At 37.5% G+C, this 26,452-nt stretch overlaps 1 protein-coding gene across 1 annotated transcript in view; it reads right to left on the bottom strand.

Moving 5' to 3' along the window:
* Positions 1-26,452, bottom strand: part of Mtpn (myotrophin) — a 32,279-nt gene that overhangs the window by 5,323 nt on the left and 504 nt on the right. The window contains exons 2-3 of the mRNA XM_059257569.1: positions 9,778-9,891; positions 8,905-8,988 (exon numbers count right to left, since the gene is read on the bottom strand). Of these exons, the coding sequence (XP_059113552.1) occupies positions 8,905-8,988; positions 9,778-9,891 (198 nt within the window). The remainder of the gene's footprint in view (positions 1-8,904; positions 8,989-9,777; positions 9,892-26,452) is intronic.

Below are 26,452 nucleotides of genomic sequence, written 5' to 3' on the forward strand. Positions count from 1 at the left end.
GCTCAGTCTTATTCATTTTCAAACAAACTTTTGAACCTTTGTTACTTAGTTAGGGTAAACTGGTAAAATAAAAGTGGAAGACAAAGTAAACTCAGTTTCCCTTCCTAAAAGGAGAGGAAAAATAGACATAGTACACAACTGGCAACTGACCTAAGTTGGAATGAGTTGTATTGTTCTCTAAATGCTGAGATCACTGGGTGTTAATGTATCTGAGCAGTGAGGACCAACTCCTACCTCAATACGCCTGCCCACTTGCAAGACAGGATGGCTACGTTTCTCTACTCTGTCTGGCCTGGCCCTCCTTCCTCTTGCTCTCCTCCTTCCACCCTTTCTGGCTGTCCTGTACATATTCCCCATTCATTATAGAGCTGCAAAGCGTGCTCGGGTGCTTCTCATTAGCTGAACCACACATCCTAAAACAAGCCTGTAGCTTCTCCCTACACACTCACTGCTTTTCAGTGTTCTCTCATAGTGAGGAACTTAGCCAAGGAAGGTGAGCACACTTGGAAGCTTTTCTTGTTGACTTTCCACCTAACCAGTCATTAAGTCTGCACTATCTTAATGTTTCCCAACTACCTTCTCCATTGCTATCCTTATTTTCAGGATCTTCTCAACTTTTAGATGCAATAGTTTGCTATTTGGTTTTGCTTCTTTATCATGCAGCATGCAGTTCGGACTACTCACATCTATGTGGGTGATCTTTCTCAAACACAATGCTCACAATTCTCTTCACTTTCCTAAGAGTCTTTAGTGACATCCTCATTAATGAGAATGGAGACAAATAACAAAAAGCCACAAGCAATCTGCTTACTATCGGCTTCATTTTTGTCAACTTGACACTCTACCTTAGAGTCACCTGGGAAGAGGGAACTTCAACTGCCTGGGGTGTTATCTATGAGACATTATCTTAACTGGTATGGGTGGCATCATCCCTAGGCCGATGGCACCTGAGTTGTATATGAAAGCTACTTGAGCATGAGCCAGAGAGACAGCCAAGAAAGCAGTGTTCTTCCCTCCACAGTTTCTGCTTCAGTTCCTGCTTTTGAGCCTGCTCTGACTTCTTGATGATGGACACTGACCTGGAAGTGTAAGCTGAATAAACATTTCTTCCCCTAAGATGCTTCTGGTCATGGTGTTTATCACAGTTAAGAGAAAGCAAACAAGAACATTACTTATCTCTTACTTCTTGACAAATGCTTTCTCACCCACACTGTAGCTTCTAAAAAACCTATCATATCTCCCGATGTCTCTATCTCCACCTGAGCCTTCTTTCATTGATGCTTCTGCCTTGAATGATACCTCAGTTCCCTTATGGACTCTTAAGACAGTCTCTAAGCTTCCCAGCCCCTGCTGGCTGACCTAAGAGTAGTGAGGGGTACATGGTATTGTAACACTACCCTGTACTACCCTTCCCTGGACTTCTTTCTTCAGTTTCCTCCTCTTTCACATGTTAGCTTGCTGTGGGATGGTCTGTATGTCAAGTGTGTTGCTGATTGGTCAATAAATAAATCACTGATTGGCCAGTGGCCAGGCAAGGAAGTATAGGTGGGCCAAGGAGGAGAATAAAGCTGGGAAGTGGAAGGCTGAGTCAGAGAGATACTGCCAGCCGCCATGATGAGAAACAGCATGTGAAGATGCCGGTAAGCCACGAGCCACATGGCAAGGTATAGATTTGTAGAAATGGATTAATTTAAGCTATCAGAACAGTTAGCAAGAAGCCTGCCACGGCCATACAGTTTGTAAGCAATGTAAGTCTCTGTGTTTACTTGGTTGGGTCTGAGCGGCTGTGGGACTGGCAGGTGAGAGAGATTTGTCCTGACTGTGGGCCAGGCAGGAAAACTCTAGCTACATTAGCTCTTGCCCAGTACTTCCCTAACACGTGCTGCTCCCTGTATCTGTTTCCTTTATCCCTACCCTGAACATCTACCTTCAACTTTAAGCCTCACCCTCCCTCCCTACCTATCGGCTTTGAAATGTATCTGTATCAAGCCTCACAAACACCTCAAATTCAACATCTCCTAAAGTCAATCTGACATCTTTTCTTACAAACTCGTTCTTTACCACAGTACACATGTTGATAGCAGGAGCCAATCCTATTAGTCTTTGCACTCCCAGGGCTTTACAAAAGGCCCCAAACAGGATGATGTCGACGATGATAAATCTTCAAAGAAATGTTTAATCATGCTGTGTTTATTTTGCCTAAGAGGAAGATATACCCTCAAAAAATTTTCTATCCAAATAATTAACTTTTTAAAATATTATAAAGGCATTTTCTATTTTATTTTCCTGAAGTACTTGTTACTATCTGAAATTAAAATTTCTGCCTTTAGAAAATGAGGTCTGTGAGGTCTGAGGATGTACTCACTTTGTTCTCCTATATACTCCTGGTGTTTAAATGAAAACAGTTTATTTTCCTTTATTTGATATTAAATATCCCACCAACTGAAAAATGCAAAGGAACAAAAACATTGTCTGTTCTGCACTCAATTAACTCCTGTTCAGTTGTTACATTCTAGGAAGGCTTTCTGGATATCCCAGGCAGTCGGCTCCAGCTTCTGTTTGTCCGTGGCATGTTGTCTATCATATTGAGCTGAATGAACACTATCTCCTGGCTCTCTTGAAGGCCAGTAAAACAACCTCTTTATCTCTGTTTTTTCTTTACACATAGAGGTTGAAAAGAAATAGAATTCTCAAGCTCTCTTCAATCTAGAGGTCACCATCTATATGTATATGTGTGTGTGTGTGTGTGTGTGTGTGTGTGTGTGTGTGTGTGTATGATATATAAGATATAACTACAGCTTCTTTCATGCATCACCTTTTTTCAGTAAAAGCTCAGAAGAACATTCTCACCTCTTTTTCCTTCCTCCTTTCCAAAAACAGATAATCCCTGCAGGTCCAATACTCACTCTGTAACCATAAAGACCACAGGGCTGGCAGGGTACAGAAGGTGGGCTGATGATAACTATATATACAGTAGAGCCAGTGGCTCAGCCTTGGACTGTAACCATTAGGCAGCTTATCTTGAGACACAGTCTTGCGTAGAGTCCTGTAATAGGGGGTTCTGTTACTCACAACAGAACTCTACTCCTCTTATTACTCACTGGAGTAACAGACAATTTTACAGACTTAAGCTGCATTCCATTATCACAGGGTCCTTATTGTAGTCGTCTTTGTAACCTGACACCCTGGACAGTGCCTCATATTCACTAATGCTTATTATATAATGGTTTAATGAAAATAAATATTCCTGTCTCATGGTGTAACTGCATACTTAGGAACACTACACCCTTACTGGACATATGCTCAGTGACATCAGTCTCTTACTGCTTTTCTATCATCCCATCTAAGTATGTGCCACCATTTCCTACTGTATTAAGATATTGCAAACCTGAGAAACTTTTAACTGAATGTATATTTAAATATTACCATTGCCAAGGATCTTACAGATGATACTGTTCCATTTCAGAGACTACTAAAAATGGATTTGGTATTTAGTGACATGAAAAACTATCCAAATACATAAATTACATACATTGTAAAATTTTATTTACTGGTACAAGACTTGATAGCACATTTAATTTGCATATTATACTAGATACACTATATAAAGACAATATAGACAGTAGCCCCCATGACTTCTAATTTAATACTAAACATTATTATGACCCTTACATTTTGGTAATTTTTGGTTTTTAACATATTATAGACAAATCTTACTTTTTTCTCACAGCAGTGTTATGAAGTAAGGTACTGTTAACTAACTACTTTATTATACACTGGGGTTCTTAAGTTCAGAGAGATAAGGAACTTGGTTTAGGGTCAGTTAGATCTCCTGATTATAAGTCCTGTATTCTGTGCCATCTTTAGTTGAAAACTACCCATGGCTTTTTTGGGCAAAAATGTCAGGATGAGACATAGTTCCCTTGAGATACTTGCAACTTAATTGTGTGTCTTACAAAAAAGTGCAGAACCTTGTAAAATGCAGACAGGATGTCTCATCTCATCTGTTGAAGCCTGAGAGAAAACACACACACACACACACACACACACACACACACACACACACACAGAGGGTGTTTGTGTGTAATCAAACTCAAAGGTCTGCTTATTGAAGGCAAGTGCTGTATCACTGAACTACATCATCAGTGCTTAAGAAACATTTTAAAGACAATTTGTAAGTTAATTCAACAAATATTGACCAAGCTTCTATTAACAACATCTGTGCAGTTTTGCTAATAAAAACTTGCAGCCACTTACTTGTTTGTAAGTAGGTATGGCTACTCTGGTGATCTGGTGGCAGAGATGAGTAGTTTTTTATGACAGAGACTAGAGGGTACAAGAAGTCTACAGCATTTACTATCTGGCCCGTCACAGAAAATTTTCACTATATTGTAGGGTACTGAGGAAAGGGAAACAATTTCTCCTACTTCACAATGTAGTTGGCACAGAAAAGGATCAAATATACAAATATATCAGGGAGACAAGTACTGTACTAAAAACCGAACGATCACTACTTTCTCTGATCCTCAGAATATTCCAGAGCATGAGGACTATTAAGCCTTCAAATGCTAAATACAATTAGTAACAGAATGATGACTTATAAAAACAAATTAAATATACCATCTGTTTTTATAATCTAAGATACAGTGCTCTGAAACTTACGTTACTGGGATGTAACATGTCTATTTAAAAGAATTCCTAGTCCTACCTTATTTCTTTGTTTTGGCTGTTTGAGACAATCTTGAGCTATAGCCCAGGCTGGCCCCAGAGCTTCCTGTCTTGTGTCCTGAGTATTGGGATTACAGGGATGAATTACCATGCCTAGCTCCTATTAGTTTTAACAGCAGTGTATACTACATAAGCAATGTAGTCTGCTGACTATCAGTTTATCACAAAAAAATAACATTTAAAAGTGACTGGTAATAGAAGTAGGGTATTTTTAGGGTGGGTCTATTAAGGGTATTTTTCTATAATACCATATACTAACAGATTCAGAATTTTTCCCCCCTTAGGATTAAAGAACAAGGATACTGGACTGCTTAAAAATCCTTTATTATCACTTATAAACTATAAGAAATTATATAAATTATAAGAAATTTTTAAAAAGTAATAATGTAGAAAATTTAGCAGCTGGTAAATAATGTAAGAAATGTTCAACATGACATTGTAAAGCTGCTAGAGGTAAGCTACTAATTTTTTTTTTAAACTTTAAAAGTAACATCATACTATATGTAACTTGAAAATAAATGAGTTTTGGGTTTATAAAAACTCATTTGCTAAAAATAGTAGATTTAACAAAAATAAGGTTTTACTATCAGCACTCTTCAAAATAATATACTCATGCTATTACTTCAACATTTGAAATATGAATCAGAAGAGTTTAGTAATGAACCATGAAGATCCAGATTAGTGTGTTTTATGAACTCTTGTTGGCTACATTCATTTTCAACAGTAAGTAATACAAGTCCAAGATGATGCAATTCAACTTTGGAAGAATCATGCTGCCACTCAAGGCTTTAAAATGATGCTTACTATAAACTCCAAAGTACTTATGAGCTACAGAAGGGGCTGGACAGCAAGCTACAGTCTAAGTACTCGTTTTTTTGTAAAAACATTTTACCCTCCACTCACTGATAGAATATGTGGAGCTGCTATCACAAAATTATGACAAAGACAACATGGTTTGCAAGGCAGAGAACATGTGGCACCCTCTCCCCCTCCTCCCATGGTATGCATGTTTGTTAGGGCCTCACATAGCCCAGGCTGGTCTTGAACTCTCTAGCCTGCCTCCACTACCTAAGTACTGAGATTACAGGAGCCTGACCTGTATTTTTATAGCACTGATATGCAGTGCTTACATTTCAAAGAATTTTCTGGAAAAGATTTTTTATTCAACTGGGATAATTACAATTCTAAATGACAAATGATTACCCAGTCTATTTTTGCTTTGGTAAAACCAGGATGAGCACAGTGAGCTTGGCCCTTATACCTTTATACTCACCCGATGCTGTGCCATTAGTCACCATTCTTCTCTCATGGGTGTCAATACTGTACATTTGCTTTACCAATTCTCTGGTCTTAGCTAATATTCATTTTGTATTTCCAGATCTGCTTAGATTTACCCCTACCCTAATTTTTCTTTCTTGTACTGTGCTTCGTCCTGAAGCATATCCAACTTCCATTCCACTTGCTCAGGGGTACCAAGTACCTTTGGGCTTGGAGCAGCTCCTCCCTTTGGTAAAAATCCTATCTAGAATATAGTTGAAAATGTTTTCTTTGACTCTACCCTCTCTGCTTCCTATGTTTTAAGGGTTCCCTACCATTTCTTGTCTAATGCCTAATGAATCTCCTTTCTATGATCCACTACAAGGCATTAGTTCATTAATTTAAAAAAAATCTTTTCTGTCAGTTGGCTGAAAACACACACACACACACACACACACACACACACACACACACACACCACAAAATAAAAAACAAACAAACCCAAAACCAAAGCAAACAAACACAAAAAAACAAAAACAAAAGCCTACCCAAAACCAGGAGGCAAGGCCATGTGGTTAGATCTCAGTCTTGAAATGGAAGTCATATCGTGGATCTCTCTGCATTTTTCTAATTTATCAGCTCAGCAATTAATCAGTCTGCATGTCTTTCTATCTATAGATATGGGTATGTTCCATGCCTCACAACTGCTTTGATAAATTCCAGCATTTTTAAGTAGTAGAGAGAACATAGGCTGTTAAACCTCCATCTTGGGACAGATTTTGAATCCATTAAATTTTGTTAGGCCTTCAGGCAGTTAGATCTCCTTGAGACAAACGGTCTCTTTATCCATAAAAAGAGATGATGCTTATGGTATTTGACTTGTGAGTAAATTATTACTTGGTAACACAATTTTGATTCTAGCAATTTTCTTTGTTTCTATGTCCTATTAACTGTGATCATACTGAGTGTTTCTAAATTGCTGTTTATTATTTTATCCTTATGCTATCAGTATAACAGTTGCATAAGAAATGAGAAATGTGAACAATTCTGGAATCTATAAGGATTCTAGCTTTGGTGGAAGGCAGACCTAGAATTAATATAATGCTGACTGAATCTTTTAAAAGATACATTGGAATAGCCCCATTTTAGCAATAAAAAATTTCTGGTGGAGTATCATTGATTAAAAAAAAAAGACTGGCTAAGAATATTACAGAGTGTTCATTAAAAAAAGGTCATACAATACTAAAATCAAAGTAGTTAATTTTGAGAAAGCAGAACTAAATTTTCTCCATTTAAAAAATTCATAAGATACCAGTTCCACACAACTGTAACTGTATATATAGTTATATATATATAAACTGTATATATAACTGTAACTGCCACCAATACAGACTTCTCTAATGTCATTTATTTGACAACAAAACAAAGCACAGACCAAAGGAAAATAAAGAAAATAAAAAACAAACTAGTTAACATAACTCAATAATAACTCAATAATAAAACATTTATTAGGACATAGGAGGGCCTAATACATACACAAATCAAGAATTTTAAGAATTCTTTATTGTAGAAGATTCTTTAACAATGGAAACTTATAATACAGGTCTAAATGAATTGAAGACGAATATTTTGACACTAAAGAATGTAAAACAGTGACTGGCCCCTCTCTAAGATAACTATGTCTTGTTTTGTTTTCTTATGAAAAACAAGTATATCAGAAAGAAAAAAAGCTCTATCTATAGTTCAAGAAATGGCTAAGAGGAAAGAACACACTGAATTTATTATAAAAGAATGAAAACCACACATTTATAGGTACCCAGTCATTGTTTGATATGACTCTAAGAGTAGAACTCAACAGCAGTGTTATAGGACCAGGACCCATTGTAGAGCTCTAAGGAGGTAGTGGTAAGAGTTAAGACAAAAGTGTTTATCTTCCCCAGTTCCCTCTACTGTATTGAAACTAGCAAAGAAGGGCAAAGCCCACCTTTAGTCTTAGTTCTAAAAATGACTCATCACTGATTACATAAGTATTTTGTGCCAGGAACCTGACCAATCTTTATATATACACTTTACTAATTTAGTTTCTTTCTCTTTTTCCTTGCTGCTTTCTTTTAGCAGGCCATAATCTAAGATCCCAAGTGGAAATGAGTCTAGACTCTTCAGTGTATGGACATAAAATGTAAGTTTGGTGACTTACTCTATAGAGATGTCTTCCCTTATAGAATATAACACAGCTAGAATGGTTCCTAGTAAGTGGTTACTCTTTTTTTTTTTTTTTTGAGACAGGGTTTCTCTGTGTAGTTAGTTTTGGTCCCTGTCCTGGAACTCGCTCTGTAGATCAAGCTGTCCTCGAACTCACAGAGATCCACCTGCCTCTGCCTCCCGAGTACTGGGATTAAAGGTGTGGGCCACCACCAACCGGCTAAGTGGTTACTCTTAAGGCTGGATTCTGTACTCTATCATGCATTAACAAAGATGAAAACATTCGAAAACTTCCAGACTCAGCACTATCTCAATCGTATCAACAAAGTAGAGAGCCCTTAAGTAAGACACTTCCGATAATCTTTGTCAGTATAGACTACAGAAAGAAGTGTAAAATTTCAAACCCCTGTGACTTAAAGTGTGCTCTATCACCTTGTACCAGGCTGCAAATCTACCCATCCACGATGATGCCATTTCTTACACCATTAATATTTGCTTACTTTAGCTGACTTCTTTTACTTAACAAGATTTTCTTATGAAGGAAACTAGGCCAAGGACTTTAACCATCACAAGCTGGAAGCAAACAGTCTATAGCCAGCAATCATAACTAACACTGTTCTAGATTTCCATTTCTGTCCCTGCAGTCACACTTAGTTTAAATGGTTCCAAAGAAATGAGGGTTTTAAAATAAGCAATAAAAATGAACATTGGTCTTACCTTTGACAGAAGCAATTTCACACAGGAAACATGACCTTCATAGACAGCAGACAGAAGAGGGGTAATATGATGTTTATCTGGAGCCTATAGACATCAAAGAGATAATTTTATTTCCTTTTAAAAAAATCTTTTATATCTAATTAGGGAATTCTTAGGACTATTTCAAAATTAATACCCATTTTCCTTTCTGTACAAAAATTACTTGAGAGAGAAGTTTCTAGTCACTTAAAAATTACCACGAAGCCCAAGCACACAAGTGTCTTCTCTTGGGAATCAGTGTGGAGAGGAGATCCGACCTAAGCTCGACTCTTTTATCTGCCCCCTGATGTGACTAGTTCCTCTGAAGCTAGCTTTCCCACTACTGTAGAAATGCCAGTGTGCTTCAGAAAGGAAGGAGGGATAAAAACGCCAATGAGGAGGCAAGAGAGACAGACCGACTGGGCCAACTACCATGGTGAAAAGTTCTCTCTTTCACTATTATGATCATCAAAACAATCTCCTGAAATCCTGAAATTACAGAGGGCTCCAGTCAGGAGATGACAACTCCTGCCTGGGGACTTGCTCACACTTGTCCCGTGATCCAGGCTAGTGCAGCCTACCACTGCATGCTCCATTACATGACAGCATCTACTGTGCTAACTCGCCCAGCTTTAGAACTTGAAAAACAACAGCCAAGGGGGGGGGGGGGGGGGAGAGACAGCAAACAGTTCATTAACTCAAAAACAGGAAGAATTTGGGGAGGACTATTTCATTTAAAGTAACTATTTCATAAACCCACAGCAAAGACTTCCTCGAAGCATATGATCGATATTTTTCTAGAATCACATATATTATACATATACCATAAAGTATTAATGTCTGTCTAGTACATACATTAATGTCTGCTCCTTTCAGCAGCAGAAATTCCAGGATTTCAAGCTGTCCACAATCTGCTGCATAATGAAGAGGCTTCCTTCCACCTTCTAGTGTCCGGTTGACATCTTCTCCCTAGTCAGAGTAGCCAAATGAAACAATGTTTATATGGATAAGAGACTGAAGAGGGAAACAAAACAAGGCACCTGCTATTTCTTTTAAAACTTCTTTAAAACTTTAAAGAGTTTCATGAAAAATCTATTTTTGGAAAGTGAAATGAAAATGTAAAGAAGTCACAGCCTACATAATAACACATGGTACTCAAGTCATGATTAGGCAAACTGAAAACAATATGTAATAATGCTAAATGCAATGAAATACATCACTGTGTTCTAGTACCTCAAATGAGTTCAGTCAGCATACTGTCCTATGTAGGCACAGAAGATTGGTAAGTTCAAGTACTGAGATTTTGTATTTCCTGTGTCATGTATCATTATCTGAAGTAATACTTAACAACCATTCTATTCTTTCAGTATTTACTACAGTGGTGTGGTAAAACAGGAATACCACCAGGCATTGGGAAGACAAAGGTGAACAAAGGAATGGTTTCCAATGCATGTAGCTTACCACCTAATGTGTGGAGATGACCTAATTTGAAAATATTGGTGTTCTATAAACAAAAACAAAGAAATTCATCATCACACAGTTACCAGAAGACTATGATGTAATCTTAATAACAGGGATGTAGTGTTAAGACACTAGCTTTTCTAGTGACCAACTATTGTATTTTTGGTATCATGCTATATAATAAAAATATATACATAATTTCTAATCTGCAAAGTACCCCAGGACAAGGGCCTTTTATCCATCAAATGTAAAGCTAAAAGAGAATAGTTTTCAAATGAGGTTCAATTAATGAAAGTATAGATTGAATGCCATTCTTTTTCTATAGTGCCAAGAGGCTTCTAACTCAAATTTGCTTCCTTTTAAAGGAGTTCAGATTTTACAAAGTAGCAAAATGCCTCAAAGTTTATTTTCTCAGTGACTATACTACTCACTTGGCTTAGCTTAGTCAATTCACCAGACCCTGGATAAAGACAGAAAAGCCTCACCACTTCACAGCCATTACCAGCTGTGCTTTCAAGTTCCTCAACTCCCATCCTTTCCCCTCAGCCCAGTCCTTTCCTTTCTTCCATTAATGTATGTATCATAGAAAAGTCAAGATTTCTCTTATCTACATCATCTTTTACGGTTATGGTAAGCGTTCCCTCCCTCAAAACTGCAGCAATCATTTAGGTATCGAGTGCTTTTGCCACTTTTTACATGTATATGCTTTCTTTCTCAATGGGATGTAAATTCCAGGAGCAGAAGTCATATTTTTCTTCTTTACCTCTCCCTACAGTATGCTGTATGGGTTAAGAATATATGCTTCGTCACCACTAAACACTAGGCAAGTTACTTATATTCTGTGTGTATGAGCTTTCATAATTTAAGATGGAGAGAGATCAAAGTACTTAGCTTTCACAGAACTATTGGGTTTTAGAGTAAACTGAATGAGCCAAGCAAAGCACTTAACCCCATATAGTGCAAATATACTGTCTCTTTAGAAGATTGGGTTTCACCAGAAATTAATTTCCTCTTCCGAGTTAACGGATGATAAAACAACTCTTTTGTAAGTTAAGACTACTATCGCTCCGCAGTGGTGGTGCTTTTAATCCCAGAACTTAGGAGGAAGAGGCAGGTGGATCTCTGTGAGTTTGAGGCCAGCCTGGTCTACAAGAGCTAGTTCTAGGAGAGCCGAGACTACACGGAGAAACCCTATCTTGAAAAACCAAAAAAAGAAAAGGAAAAAAAAAAAGACTACTATGGCAGTTGAAAGCAGTGACTTCCAACCGGCTGTTTATGTAGTCAATTCAGCCAGTTTATTATGAGGACATTCCCTGAAAAACGAGATTTAAGTGTTCTGTAGTTGGATGATTTTGTTGTTGAACACACATCATAGAACAGACTTTAAAAAATAAAGTATACTTAAAAAACTGACAGCTACCAACCTCATTGGTGTTTTGTTACAGAACCACCATGTACATATGACCTGTTCTTGAGTGGAACATATGACACCTGATGCTAACATCTGTTAAAACGGGGACTTGAAATATACACATATAAAGATAGGTGCATAATATCTTAAGACCCATGGAGGAGAAAGGGTAGTGTTCCAACTTTTCCGTATACTTACGGGACCAGAGACCTCTCACCTTCCTAAATCTTAGATTTCTTAACAGTAAGAAGAGTAAAAATGTCTGTATTCTCCACAATGCTTAAATTTCAACTGTGGTGGTAAGTGAAGAGTATGCTGTAAAATGTTTAACACAGAAAAAAAATGAAAGTTAACTATCATTTTTATGGAGCACTGGTGTCAGTTTAACCCATTTATCTATCTGTCTATCCATCCCATCTATTAATTAATGAGTCAGTCTCATGTAGATCAGACCGGCCTTGAACTCATGATGTAGCTAAGGATGATGGGACCATAGGCACACACACCTGGTTTTAAGTGGAACTGAAGACAGCATGTTTGACTTTGGGGATGCTGAGCAAGCACTCCACTAACCAGTCCTATTACTAATTTACACTGAAACTAAAAGACTATCCAAAGCTGAGTTAAAGCAAGTTTCTGCAGAACGGCTGAAATATAAATAAACATATGGCTGAACCTAATATATATTGCTTAGAAAGAAATTTAAATAATAAAAGGGATTTGCTGTATCATCTTACATTCCAGTCAAATGAAGAAACACAAGTCAACAAGAGGTACTGATGAGATCAATCACTGATAAAGTTAGTTTTCCTCCCATTATTATTATTTCCTTTTCATATCAGTATTATCTGTATGGATCACTGTATTGAAATGCAGTAAATAAATGGCCTTGGTAAGTCCCCAGTAAGATGCTTTTGTTAAAAAGACACTCCTCTGAATCACAATGTTGTATTTTTTTTTTTTTTTTCGGTTTTTTGAGACAGGGTTTCTCTGTGTAGCTTTGCACCTTTCCTGGAACTCACTTTGTAGACCAGGCTGGCCTCAAACTCACAGAGATACGCCTGCCTCCATCTCCCAAGTGCTGGGATTAAAGGCCTGCGCCACCACTGCCCAGCTCACAATGTTGTATTCTTAATATAAGGCTACAAAATATGTATGAAATAAGTCATGTTTAAACTTTCTCCTTTATTCCTTCACACTTGTATTACAATTCTTGTTTTAGCTGTCAAGTGATCAAAAGTAAAGGATTCTCTAGACGAGTCCTTTGCAAAGCAGCACTGAGAAGAAATGTGTAGCATTAAAAGATAATGCCCTTTCTATATTTTTGTATATAATTGTTTCTCCAAAACAAATTAGAAAAAGCAACTTAAAGCAAAGCAAAAAGGACAAAAGAATAAAGGTCACTGTAGAAATCAAATAAATTGAAAACAGGACACCATGGAGATAAATAAAAAGGTGATTCAGGGAGATCAATGCAACTGCTAAACCATTCTGAAACATGAACAGAAGAGAAGGGTAAAGCACATTAAATGCCAGCGCCAGACTCTACAGGTGACCTTACAAAGAAACTTCCAAATACTTACATGTCTTCAGACCTGTTCTATACACTTCCAGAAACCAAATGGATGGGAAGATTTTTCAACTAATTCTGAGGTCAGTAACAGTCTTCTAAAGCAAGACAAAGACATTACAAGAGCCTGCTTTGAGAATCACACCCTCTGAGAGGTTAGGAACCCTCCCCCGGTTATTTAAATCTTACATTTTCATTATCTGCTTACTTCCTATTTTCTGTGAAGAGATGGCTATTAAACCGTGAACAAAGAGCTCTCTGTGCAGAAGCTTCAGGCCTCTAGTCAGGCAAGTGCCACTACCTACCGTATGGACACCAATAAGTTTGTTTGTCGGCCTTAGCTGGTGGCTGCACTCAAACCATCTCAGCTACCTTTTTTCTCTCCTGGGTAAAGGTTCTCCGTTATTATGGCAGTCTACAACTTCTCTGTTTTCTCACCTCCTAGACCAGGAAAGACTTTTCTGCACACATGACAGTGAAAACAGTTCTCCAAAGACAAAGTGCTACAAATGGCCATGGCCATATCTACTTAATATCTGACATGAACTGGCTCAACAAAACAGATTTAACACAACACCAAATAAAATAGGAAAAAATTACTTTCAAGTAAAAATGTTGTTTAAAATGTTATTCTGAATTTTACTTATAAAAGTAGGCAAAGGTTAGAAAAGATGAAACTTGGTATCAGAAAAAGACCTACTACCCAACTTGATTTAACTAAACAAATATTTACTGTAAGTTAGGCACAGTTTTACTTGCTTGAGAAGAAGCAGGAAGTTCTGAATGAATCAAAGAATTAGCTGCCTTTTGGGGAAGGCTAACATTGTAAATAATGAGTCCCATTTAGTTTTGTGTCCTAAGAACAGCAAAATTAAAGGAATTCAACCAAGGGAATGATCAAAAGCTTACCTCCCTGGCAGTTTACCTTTCCGTGTGAATGGACTGTTCAGGTATGTGTGTCTCGTCTTGTTAGATTTTAAAGGCCCTATTATAGGGGTCAGAGTGGACAACTTTTCCTTCTACCACCATGACTCACAGTACTGTCAAACCTCAACCAGAGTTACTGTGACTTTGCTTAGGATAACATATATTTTAGGCATATTTCACTATAAAACTAAGAATATTAATAAATGATAAAGGAGAACTCAAAGCAAAAAAGCAGACACATTAATTTTGTACTTTAAACATGTTTACGTTAGTCGTGTGTCTTTATGTGGACAATAACATGAGAACAGCTCTGATGAGAGAAGGAAGCACCCTGGTTCTCTAGCAGATAAAGGCATGGCAGGCATGATTCAAAGACAGCAATACTGACTAGGTTTATTCTCCCAGCCTTCTGCAATCTGTGTCTCTTCTATTTTCCTAATTGGTCTTAACACGGAATAGAAACATGCTTCAAAATCTGTGGTATGTGTGTGTGTGTGTGTGTGTGTGTGTGTGTGTGTGTGTGTGTGTGCAGGTGTAGAAACTATCCTTATACAAATGGAACACCGTACAGTTTAAGGACACCACTCAAATCTTGTGTGGCATACATTTAAGAGCCAGAGTTTCTCCTTTAACTCCCAGATCTTTTATATGGCTCTTAAACTACACTAGGTTAGAAATATAGATAGAAAAACCATTTTAAATTAATTGGCCATCTGACTCCGGCTGTTAGCCCTTTTAGGCCTTTCTTCAGATGAAAAGAAACAAATAATTCTCTCCCTTTCATTTCCAAATGTGCACACTTTGTGAAACCAAGATCTAAGGCATGAGTTCATACTGTATTGTCACAAAGGACTAATGGCCCCCAAAGCTACTCAAAAGCAGGCTATGTGTGACAATTTTGTAGGACAGCATGTAAATTAACACTGGACACCTGAGTGAGTAGAAAGCAAACAGCAGATGTATTAAATTTACCAAATTCTACAGCTGAGCCAATGTTCCTAGCCATTCAGCCAGTGCTAAGTATTTCCTGTCCTATTTAGAATAGATCAGAGCTCTTAATTCTTAAGGTCCTTTTGAGAAGAATATTCTGGCCCATCATTTCCTACCTTTCCCCATGTATACCTTATTTTCTCACCCTATCTACCTCACTAGCTAAAACTTTTACCTTAGGATGTAATTTTGCAGAGACTAACATCACTGTACCAGTGGTGGTAAGAGTGCAGAGCAGTTCCAGCACAGTTCCAGAATTATAATTACAGCAGAGCAGTGGGTTCAAATCTACCTTTGATGGTAAAGCAGCCAAAAGAGGTGAGGAAAGCTTTGATACTTTATCTGTAACTGCCTAATACAGAAAAACTGACAGCAAAAAGTAAAAAGGTATGATAGATAACTCCAACCCTTTCCCTGTTTTCTAAAAAGTTAATTGGTATATAAATAAATACAAATCTTCAATGTTATTTACATAAAGTTTAATAACAAAGTTCATTTAAAGTAATGAATAGTGATCCTCACAACTATATTTTACTTAATAGGCACTTGCTCAGTTAATATAATATACAGTAACATAGCCTCTTAAAATCCTTCAAGTGTTTTGAAGGCTAGTTCTTACTCCTAGTTAAAATCATGCCGCTAGTGATCACCTTCTACAGCTGAGCAGGGCCCTCATTTCAGACTGCTTCCTAATTGAGAGGTAGTTCACTGACAAACTACTTACGGATCACTTCCAGAGTGGGTAGTGACGGCTGTGGATCTTACAGGAAAGAAACTATTCACAGGAACAAATAAAACAAAATATCACATTTAAGAAGGAAGATTACAAAATCTGGTGACCAAGTACTTCTGGGATTCTTATCCTAGGACCATTCAGGTTCTAGAAGGATATGTATCGATGGTGTGAAAAATAAAACGTGCTACAAAAAATTTTAAGTATAAAGAAATGCAATGCTTAGCTGTTTAAGTATTTTAAGACAATAAAAGGTTTTAAATATCTACCTTTCTGACTACAATAAAAAGGGTTTGAGGAAGAACCCATGAAGTTAAGACCCTGATCTTATTCCCCTACCTATGCACTTACTTCAATTCAGCAATTTTTCTTTTTGTTCAAAATAACCAGTTAAGTGATTCAAATTATGGTAAATTCTTAAATTTTATACAGCTAGTTTGTTTGCTAAATGACCCTTAATTTTTCTCCTAAGGTCCAAAAGTAGTTAGTCAAACATACATTTTGCAACTAAAATAGTAATTTGTTTTTAAAGAAAAGTTTTATTTGTGGTATATAACTAAGAGTTTAGTAGGCCAAAGGCATGAAGAAACTCACCAAATTAAGAAACACATTCAAAATACTATGGTTCTATCTCAGTTTGGGGGAAAAAAAATCAAAATGTAGCTTCATTCACAAGATACAAACTCAGTTATCCATAGTTACAATTCCTTCCGAAAAAATTCTGGCAGCCTGGAAAGTATCTGCTATTTGATTCAGTTGATTACAGATTGAAAGGCTGTATTTGTAAATAAACTTATTGACAAGAAGGAAACAAGTGGGAAAGAAGAAGACTTTACTCCCTCACCCCCAAATCATTTGTAGTTCTCAAACACTGTATAAACAATGATGGGAAAGAACAGGAATGTTCTTTTGGAATGACTCAGATCTGAGCTGAAATCCTGTCCTGCTGTGACTTAGCTGTGAAAGCTAGGGAAAGTTACTCAATTCCCACTTCCCTAACTGTAAGATGAGGGTTAGGCTGACCTGCATAGTTAAATGATACATTTATCTATATGTACATTGCTGTGTTGACTATATACATACAACACAGCACTCAAAGAAGGGACATTCTTTTCTCATTACTGGAATTCTGATTTAAATCTGGTATTTTACAGTGTTTATTCTTCTTTCTATTGGAACCAAATATAAATTTATCATGGATTTTATAGCATCTTTTTTTATAGAGTTATATTTTATTAACAAAATGTAAAGCTCCTCAGTTTTATTCATAGTTCATGTATTTAAGAAAAACAACTTATTTAGAACCCATACAATCAGTCTTTGCTGTTTTCTTGTACATTCAAATGAACCCCCCAAAGAACACATATCCTTAGAAGCATTAACTTTGGTTCTGTTCATGCTTATCTAATACACCGGCCGGCACTGTAGGTGCTCAACTGGTATTCGCTGAATTAATTATGAATGAACCAATGAAAACTGTGTTAACTAGCCTTCTTTTGCACTGCTGGAGTTAGAAATCAAACCAGGTCATGGGACTGGCACCAGAGCTGGGGAGAGAATTCTAGAATATTTTGCTGAACATTTTGACAGCTGAAAAGATTCTCTAGAAATTCCTTTCAGTTTAAGAATGTAGGTTAATTTGTTTACACATTTGTGAATAAAGATTCCTAATGCTCAATTTATAGACTAATTCCACATCCCTTGCCTAAGGTTCAAATTCAGTAGAGACTATGCTTTTTCGTTTAGAGAATTTTAGTTTAACATCTCTTCCATCTACCCACACATGGCTTTCTATGCTTCAGTTTTCATTACAGTTCAACATCTTTCAACCATAAGGATTTCTGAAATGGATTTTTGGAAACATCCTCAAAATAAAACTTCTATTTTATCATGTATCCTACTTATTTTAGATGTCAAAATCTTGATGATAAAGAAGAAATTTAGTCTACTGGATGAATTCACTTTTTTTTTTTTTAACTTCAGTCTTATGTAAAGATGAGTAATCTATGGCTAATGGATCAAATCAAGCCTATTGTCTATTTTTGGTAAATAAAGTTTTATTGGAACACAAATAGCACATTCAACTGTTCAGTTGTTTACATACTATCTATTCCTGCTTCTGCACAACAGTAGAGATAGAGACCATATGGCTGACAAGTCCTGAAATAAGTACTAACTGGTCATTTATGAAAACAAAGCCAAGTTTGCCAGCCTCTTGCCTTACTTCTCTCTAAGCCTTCACTTAGTAAATAATCTGCAGGCAACATAAATAGCAAACATTACTGCACAGCTGCAACATGTAGTGGAGATGTTGCTCTTTTTAGACATGTTTACTGTCTCTTTAAAAATCGCATAAAATATGAGTTGGCAACATCATGATCCTGTCTCAAATGAGAATGCTGAGGCTTCAACAGGTGCTTTTATGTTACTATTAGAAAAAAAAAGACTAATGATTCTTAATTTTCATAAAGCATCAAGTGCAAAACTTTTTTTTTTTTTTTTTTTTGGTTTTTCGAGACAGGGTTTCTCTGTGTAGCTTTGCGCCTTTCCTGGGACTCACTTGGTAGCCCAGGCTGGCCTCGAACTCACAGAGATCCGCCTGGCTCTGCCTCCCGAGTGCTGGGATTAAAGGCGTGCGCCACCACCGCCCGGCCCAAGTGCAAAACTTTACTTTCAAGTATGATGGGTGATTTTGAAAACATCTGACTAAAATTCCAAAATGATGGTCACAAGACAAAGTTAAAACTGGCAAGATATGTAGACAACTACTGTCACTAGAATCATGGGAACTGCATAAAGTTCACCAAAACAACCAAGATTTTGAACACTACAGGCTATTTCTAAGAAAAGAAAGAATATCATTATACCAATTAGAGGGTATATATGGTAAATCCACTTGAAAAAAAGAAAGGAAGGGCTAGCTTCTCCAAATAGCAATCCAATCCAAACCAAATTTAGCTGACCTGTATGGTAGATAAGAGAAATGTGACAATAACTGGGAATACAATGATAATTCCTTTTTTTTTTTTAAAAGATAATTTCTGTCTTTATAAAAGTAAAAACAAAAACCAAAAACCCAGAAGAGTTGGCAACTAAAAATGAGCAATAAAAGCCCATTCAGACTGACTAAGAAGTGTAACACTAACAGAACTGCTGAGCAGGTCAAAGACATGCAGAAGAATAAGGCTTACAGTCAAGAAATAAAAAATGAAAATCTGCCATAAGAACAACCTGGACAAAAGAAGAGATGCCACTAGTGTGGTTTTTCTAAACCGAGTGTTTTCTTGTGGCCACTGCATCCTTTACTGCCCTTCACTGTGCTTAAGCTTCTATAATCAGCTCTAGTCAGAAGCATCCCATTAGTCATATTTGAGTTTTGCACCCATTTCCTGTGTGGGCAGGAGAAAGCAAGTTATTTCTTGGATTTTGTTGTGGTTTGGGCCAGGCTTCACATTTCATCAAGATTCATATTGTACAGCAGGGAATCCACCAGATCAGAAAGGGGCTTCAATTGTTTATGAGGCTCCTCTCACAAGACAAATGCTCCACTAGACATGGTATCTCATAAGATTAGCTGAAGCCTTCTGGGGGAAGGAAAGCAGCCTAGTTCTCAGGAGCACTATCTAAATATATAAATATACTAACCATATACTATATACTAAAACATATAAATAGTACTAACTACTCAACACCTATAAATGCACCTTTTGGGTCTCTTTTTTCATTTTTTAAAGCAGCCATTAAGGCAAAACTTGAACTCTCATTTTCTCTCCTACTTCCCCTTCTCCTTTCTCTGGTTATTGTCTACTAGGATTTATTCTGCAAAGTTACAATTTGTCAGTTAACTCTGGCTCCCAAAAGTTCAAAAAACTCCACAGCACAAACTCAGCAAGAAAGCTCTGTATGCTGAGATGCAATACTGTTATAACTGCACAAGTTGGGAGCTTTGTTTAACAAAACACATGAACAAAAACTTGAATATAAACAGTGATAGGATCTGGAAGTAGTTTGTTCCCTAAGGGTTCATGTGCTGAAAGCTTGGTTCTCAGTACGGTGGTGTGAAAGCTGATGAAATTTTGGGTGTGTGGTTTCTACTATATTATATAAGGCTAGGTGCTGCCCCTGGGAAGGGATTTAGGTAGTTCTCAGAGAGGACAACTATCAAAGCCTGAGTGTGACCTCTATCAGTTCTCTAACCTAGCTTAACTGTTTCATGGCTGGTTCTCCATGCCTCCCCAACTCTCATGTGACATAGCCAATAGGGACCTCACTAGAACTGAGGCAGTGTCAGCTCCATGCCCCTGAACCTTCAGAACCGTGAACTAATTAAGCCTCTCCTTTTAATACTAAGTTAGATGCTTTAGGTATTTCATTCTAGCATGTTAAAAAGCTGATCGACAAAAGCAGAAATTTACCAAGCAGATAGAGTAGGACAAACCCCCAACATTCCCATAGAAGGAGTAGCTAGGATAAAGTACTCCATTAGAAAACACAATAGTCGGTTTTGAAAAAATTCATTCATTTCAGATTAAACTGAATTGAAGTCCCAATTCTAGTAGCAAGGCCCTAGTTAAGGCTTTTAACATCCAAGTTTTCCTTATGTAAGTGTTGGACTAGATGATACTAACAATGTCAAAATTCAGCATACAAAGTAATGAAATTTATTATGAAATTTCACACATATCTATCAATATACTTTGTTCTAATTGGTCCTTTTTCCACTGCACCCCACTGGTTCCTTTCCTTTCTCCAATGTCCTCCCTTTGCATTCATGTCCTATGGCTCCTATTACCCTATCTTTGCCCCCATTCCCTTCCAATTTCTTCCTTTCTTCTCAAGATCTCCCTTCTGGTTCCATGGCCTACACACAATTTTAAATGTTTTACATGTGAGAGAAAACAGTACTCGTCTTTCTAAGATTTGCTTACTTAACATAATGATTTACAGTTCCACTCACTTCTCCACAAATGTTATAATTGCACTTTTCTTTATGACTGTATAAATTCTATTCTAAGCATGCACATGTGGTGATATTGTGTTCCCCAAAATATTGTGCACCCTAATAAACTTATCTGGGGTCAGAGAACAAAACAGCCACTAGATACAGAGGCCAGAAAATGGTGGTACACATGCCTTTAATCCTATCACTTGGGAGGCAGAGATCCACCTCGATCTCTGTGAGTTTAAAGCCACACTGGAAACAGCCAGGCATGGTGACTCACGCCTTTAATCCCAGGAAGTGATGGCAGAAAGCAGAAAGGTATTTAAGGCGTGAGGACGAGGAACTAGAGCTGGTTAAGCTTTTAGGCTTCTGAGCAACAGTTCAGCTGAGATTCATTCTGGATGAGGACCGAGAGGCTTCCAGTCTGAGGAAACAGGATCAGCTGAGGAACTGGCAAGGTGAGGTGGCTGTGGCTTGTTCTGCTTCTCTGATCTTCCAGCATTCATCCCAATAACTGGCCTCAGGTTTGATTTTATTAATAAAACCCTTTAAGATTCCTGCTACTGGTTTCCCTCAATGGACTGTAACTTGGGATATGTAAGCCAAATCTCTTCCTCCTCAATTTGCCTTTGGTCATGGTGTTTCAACACAGTTATAATAACCCTAAGACACCATGACAGTCACAATATTATATAATTCAATAAACTACACTCCCTATTTTACTAGTCCAAATAAGTAACAGAAAGGGACTAACAGCCAAGTCACAATACGTTTATAGATCAAATAGCTAAAAATCAAGATACACTGGGACAATATTTACATGACAAAAAATTCCTTAATTTATAGGACTCGCACAATCTGTAAATGGGCCAACTACCTAATTTTAAAAAATGAACAACAGGTACAAATAAGAAATGAGAATCCAATAAGAAATGTTGTGGACACACCTTAACTGTAGGATCAGAAAGAGTAAGGCAGGAGGAACCTAAGTTCAAGGCCAGCCTAGACTACAGAGCAAGTTCCAGGATAGACTGGACTAAAAAACAAGACCCAAAACCACAGGACAGGGAAGAAAAAGAAAAACAAACAGGGAAAGAATACAAACGGCCAATAATGTTCTAAATTGTTCTATTTTTAATGAAATACAAATTAAAGCAACATACATTTTTTTTCTATCCAATGGTAAAACCAAAAAGTTTAGTGATACTCAGGACTGTTCATAGTGCATTGTCCATGTATACCTAAATCCATGAAACTTTTTAGACTCAAAATATGGATCTATTCTCAAAAGTTGTTAAAACACAAACATGATCACTATAATATTGTTTAGTGCAAAAACTGGAAATAAAAAGCTTATCATAGATATTAATAACATACCCATGCAATAAAATATCATGCACCATTTCAGAGTAATTAATTAATTTCAATATATAGCATCTTTAAGATAAATTAAGGAATTAAGGAGAGCAAGTAGAGAGTGTTTAAAAACTTTTAAGTGGGGGGAAATGGATAAGTAAATGATTTCCAAAGTTTTTCTGATATGAACTACACAAACCGCTTTAGATGGCTTTGTTCACAGAGGCTGGGAGGAGAGGTCTTTACCTTTTAGTCCCAACTGCTGCACTTTCAAATCTGTGTCTGAAGTAATCTGCGGCCCCCCCACCCCCACCCCACATGCGTGCGTGTGCTTATGAAGGCCAAGAGTTGGTGATGGGTGTCGCTGATTCAGCTAATCTAGATAGCCAGCTTTTTCCAGAGATCCTGTCTCTGCATCCTGGGTGCTGGAGCTCTGAACTCTAGTCCTCAGGCTTGGACAAGAAGTCCTTATCCGCTGGGCCATCTCCCTAAGCCCCTCATTTTACTTAAGATTATTAGGATAGTAGGATTATGAACTAATTTTTGTCTTCTGTATATTTTTGTTGAAAGATCCTTTGCTATTATTTCATCTGAGAAAAAGACAAAGTATAATAGAAAGATAAATACTTATATTGTACTAAATTTTCTGTTTTTACTGATAGCATTTCTATTTCCTAAAAGCTGATATAAGCTTTCTTACAGGCTCACCACCCAAGCTGTTGAAAGAAAAACACTGCTAATTTAAAAACATTAAAAAAAAAGTAAACAAAATGACAGAAAACAACAAATTCAAGATGACTACATCTGGACCACTTTAAAACTGCCTACTCCCCCTCCTTTTTTTTTTTTTAGAAAAGTGAAAAAAGATCTAGATTAGATTCGCTACATTTCTTGGATTCAATGGATCCAATCTTTTACATGGTGCACAACTGTTGCTTCCCAAGCCTATTAGAGTGTCAAAGGCTGATGTAATTAGAATGAGGTTGGAGAGAAACCACAGAGAAAGGGAAGTTAGAGACCTAGTATAGTGTTTCACGGCCGGTGAAACAGAAGTGCATGTAAACAAGAGAGGACATGTATTAGAGCTGGTAGAGCTGCTGACATCTACGGGCTACTCACCAGCACAACTCACAAGCACTCCCCCAAGGAACCTTGGATCCTCAAAGGCTATGGTAGAGTGTATCTCTAAATAGCCTCAAGGGACCATTACCATCCTGCCCTACTCTTTAATTTTTATGGACACAGTAGCAACATATCCCCTTAGCTATCTGAGATTGTTTAGAAGTGAAGGCCAAGAGCATGTTAAGAGGTTAATATCAAGGAATTTTGAAAGTCCTTCATAGCCTGTGAAAGTGAGTTCAGATCTCACTCGAGATCCTAGTACAAACTCGAGAGCTTCACGATCTTGGGCAAATTACTTATCTTACCTCTAAAATGTCTAAAATTATACTCATGGGTTGATGTGATAATAATATCTGTATATTACATCACAATAGTCAAATATATAAAATGTTAAGAACATAACTCTTTTTTAAAGTGTTAAGCAATTATGAATAGGAATCTCAGTAATTTAGTTATCCATTTCTTCCTAGGGCTAACACACAATATTACCTTTTTCTGGATTATTGTTCAGGATTGCAACTACAAACATAAGGAACAAGCTTATGATTATAAAAAAAATTTCCACAAGTTACCAAATAATCATCTTGCAGACACATACTGTACAAGACAGTTTGATGAGAATTTAAGTTTACCAGATACTTGCCTTTATGCTAATTATTTCTAAACTGTTGCACGTAAATAAAAAGCCCTCTCTGTCTACATTCGTTGTCAGGACTAAGTTCTTCTAGCAAGCCTCTTATTTTCTTAATGGGCTGACTCTAAGCCTTAGTAAGCTAAGAAAGTGGAAAAAACACAACTACTTCAAAGCAGACTGATAAAGCTTTTAAAAAAATGTGTATGCTCTAGATTCAGAGAGCCTTTGATTTAAACCCAAGTTGGGCTAGTAGTCTGCAACCTTGTCAAATTAACTCCTCCAAATCTTAATTTCCTCATTCTTAAATGCGAATATAGAAATAGGATGGTAAAAAAAATTTGAAAATGAGTAAAAAAAAAAAAATCGCAGAGTGCTTTCTACTACTGTGTAACATACAAATTAACCAGTGAATGGTAATTACTATTACATAACTAGCGAGGTTTATTAAAATCATAGCTAAGGGAAGAATTTCTTACTAGGAACATAGACTTTAATGTGTGAAACTCCTTTGGGTTATCCTGGAGCTGTGAAGATGAAAAAGAACATAGCATCTAATACCCAGAGGCTCAGGGCCTAACGGAGGACAAACACAGCAAAATCACAGTGACCTGACAAATGAAACAGCATTAAGAAGCTGAGTTCCCTTTCAAGTTGAAATGTTTCCTGGAAGAGGTGATAGTTAGGCTAAGAGGACAAACATGAGTTCACCAGCTTGGAGACTAACTTGTGAAGCTGACTTGGCCAAACAGGGCTTAAGTGCACATGGACTACTGCAAGAAATACAAGTCAGGGTCTGGAATAGAGCTTCCAGACAGGTGAGAAAAACAATCCCTCAACACATCACAATGGCCCAGTAGACCAAAAGAAAGAGGAGCTGGAAGTGACACAGAGTCACAAGACATAGACTCTACCATCAAGTTAGAGAAGGAAGTTCACTGAGAAAAAGAACACGCTTAAATAAATCCTGATCCCTTCAGTTAACTAAGATGAGCAGGATGGGGACTGGGCAAAGCAAGAAAACGGAGTGTGGGCTGACTTAGTGGTGCTAAGACTGGAGAGTGAAGCAAGGTAGTCTTGACAACCCTCAGATACGGAGGGAAATCCCCCAGTTTCCAGTTGGGATGAATGGTTCGGTTATGAAGTTAACGGGGAGTCAAGCATGCTATATTGTAACTACATTCAGTTAGTCTTACCAATGTTTTGTATTTCCAATCACTTAGGTTTGAGCAGGACAGGAAAAACAAAGGCAACTCATTTTGAGAGAGTAGTGTGGTGTTCCACTACTGGTTGATGTATTACTCTTTTACCCTCCATTGAAAGAGGTTGTGATTCAGGTTTCGGTCTGCTACTAGCTAAGGCAGTTCAGAAAGCAGCATGTCTTAAGCATCCATCCACAACTAAGCAGATCAAATACACGTGAAAAGTCTAAATTGTGATGCCATTAAATGGAGAAAAGACTATCAGCCTTGTATAATGATGTGGTTGTTTTAAAACAATCAAAAGCCCCAAAACTGCTTCTGCTTGCCTCCTAACACAGGCCCATGAAGCAGGACACCACTGAACACCACTGCTCACACCTTTTAAGAATTGAAATCTCGACCACAGGCTCACACTTTTGGAAGAGGACCAAGATGCTCACAGTTGTCATAAAATTATACTTTCAGAAAACAATTTTAAATAATATTAAGTTCTTTTTATAATTAAAAAGGTGCAGTTTTAAGGTCCAAAGGCAGGTTAGCTTAGAACTTTTCAAGTCCCTCACAAAGTGAATTTATTTCTATTAATTTGGGTTTCGACTTGAATTTGGCTTTCTTAATCCTATTTTTTTTTTTTACCCTCAAATACAGCATGAGTAGACTGCAGTACTATTTACTACACACATACAGACTCCAGATGAAATCAATGGAGCACCCAAATAAAATGCTTTTGAAAAACTCCTCCGACTTCCTAACCACTCCAGATGCCAAATGACAACCTTATCACCCGAAGCGAGTACTAAACACATACACATATATGTATGTGTGTTGGAGGAGAGGGAAAAGGCCACACCCAAAGTTAAGACTTCACAGTGAAGTGACACCAAGTTTCAGGAATTGAACTGCGGCTCTTTGGGGGCACTCACGAACTTTCTCGGTTAACGAATGTCTCTGGATTCTTTCCACTCCCACCAGGCCCCAAGTTCAAGAAAGAAACCGTTCCGGATTCTAACTGCTTAGGTTACTTCTCAGTAACCCGCAAGCCCAAGATGGAGAACCGCCTCATTCAAAGAAAGATTCCAGTAACTGGTCTCTTTAACGACCGAGAGAGACTAACTACCAGGGCGCCAGTTACCCGAGGGGGGCGGGGGGGTCAGAAAGGCCACCGCCGCCGTAGCAACACAGCGG

This window comes from Peromyscus eremicus, chromosome 3 (genome assembly GCF_949786415.1).
Source record: "Peromyscus eremicus chromosome 3, PerEre_H2_v1, whole genome shotgun sequence".
In the NCBI taxonomy this organism is placed as follows: Eukaryota; Metazoa; Chordata; class Mammalia; order Rodentia; family Cricetidae; genus Peromyscus; species Peromyscus eremicus.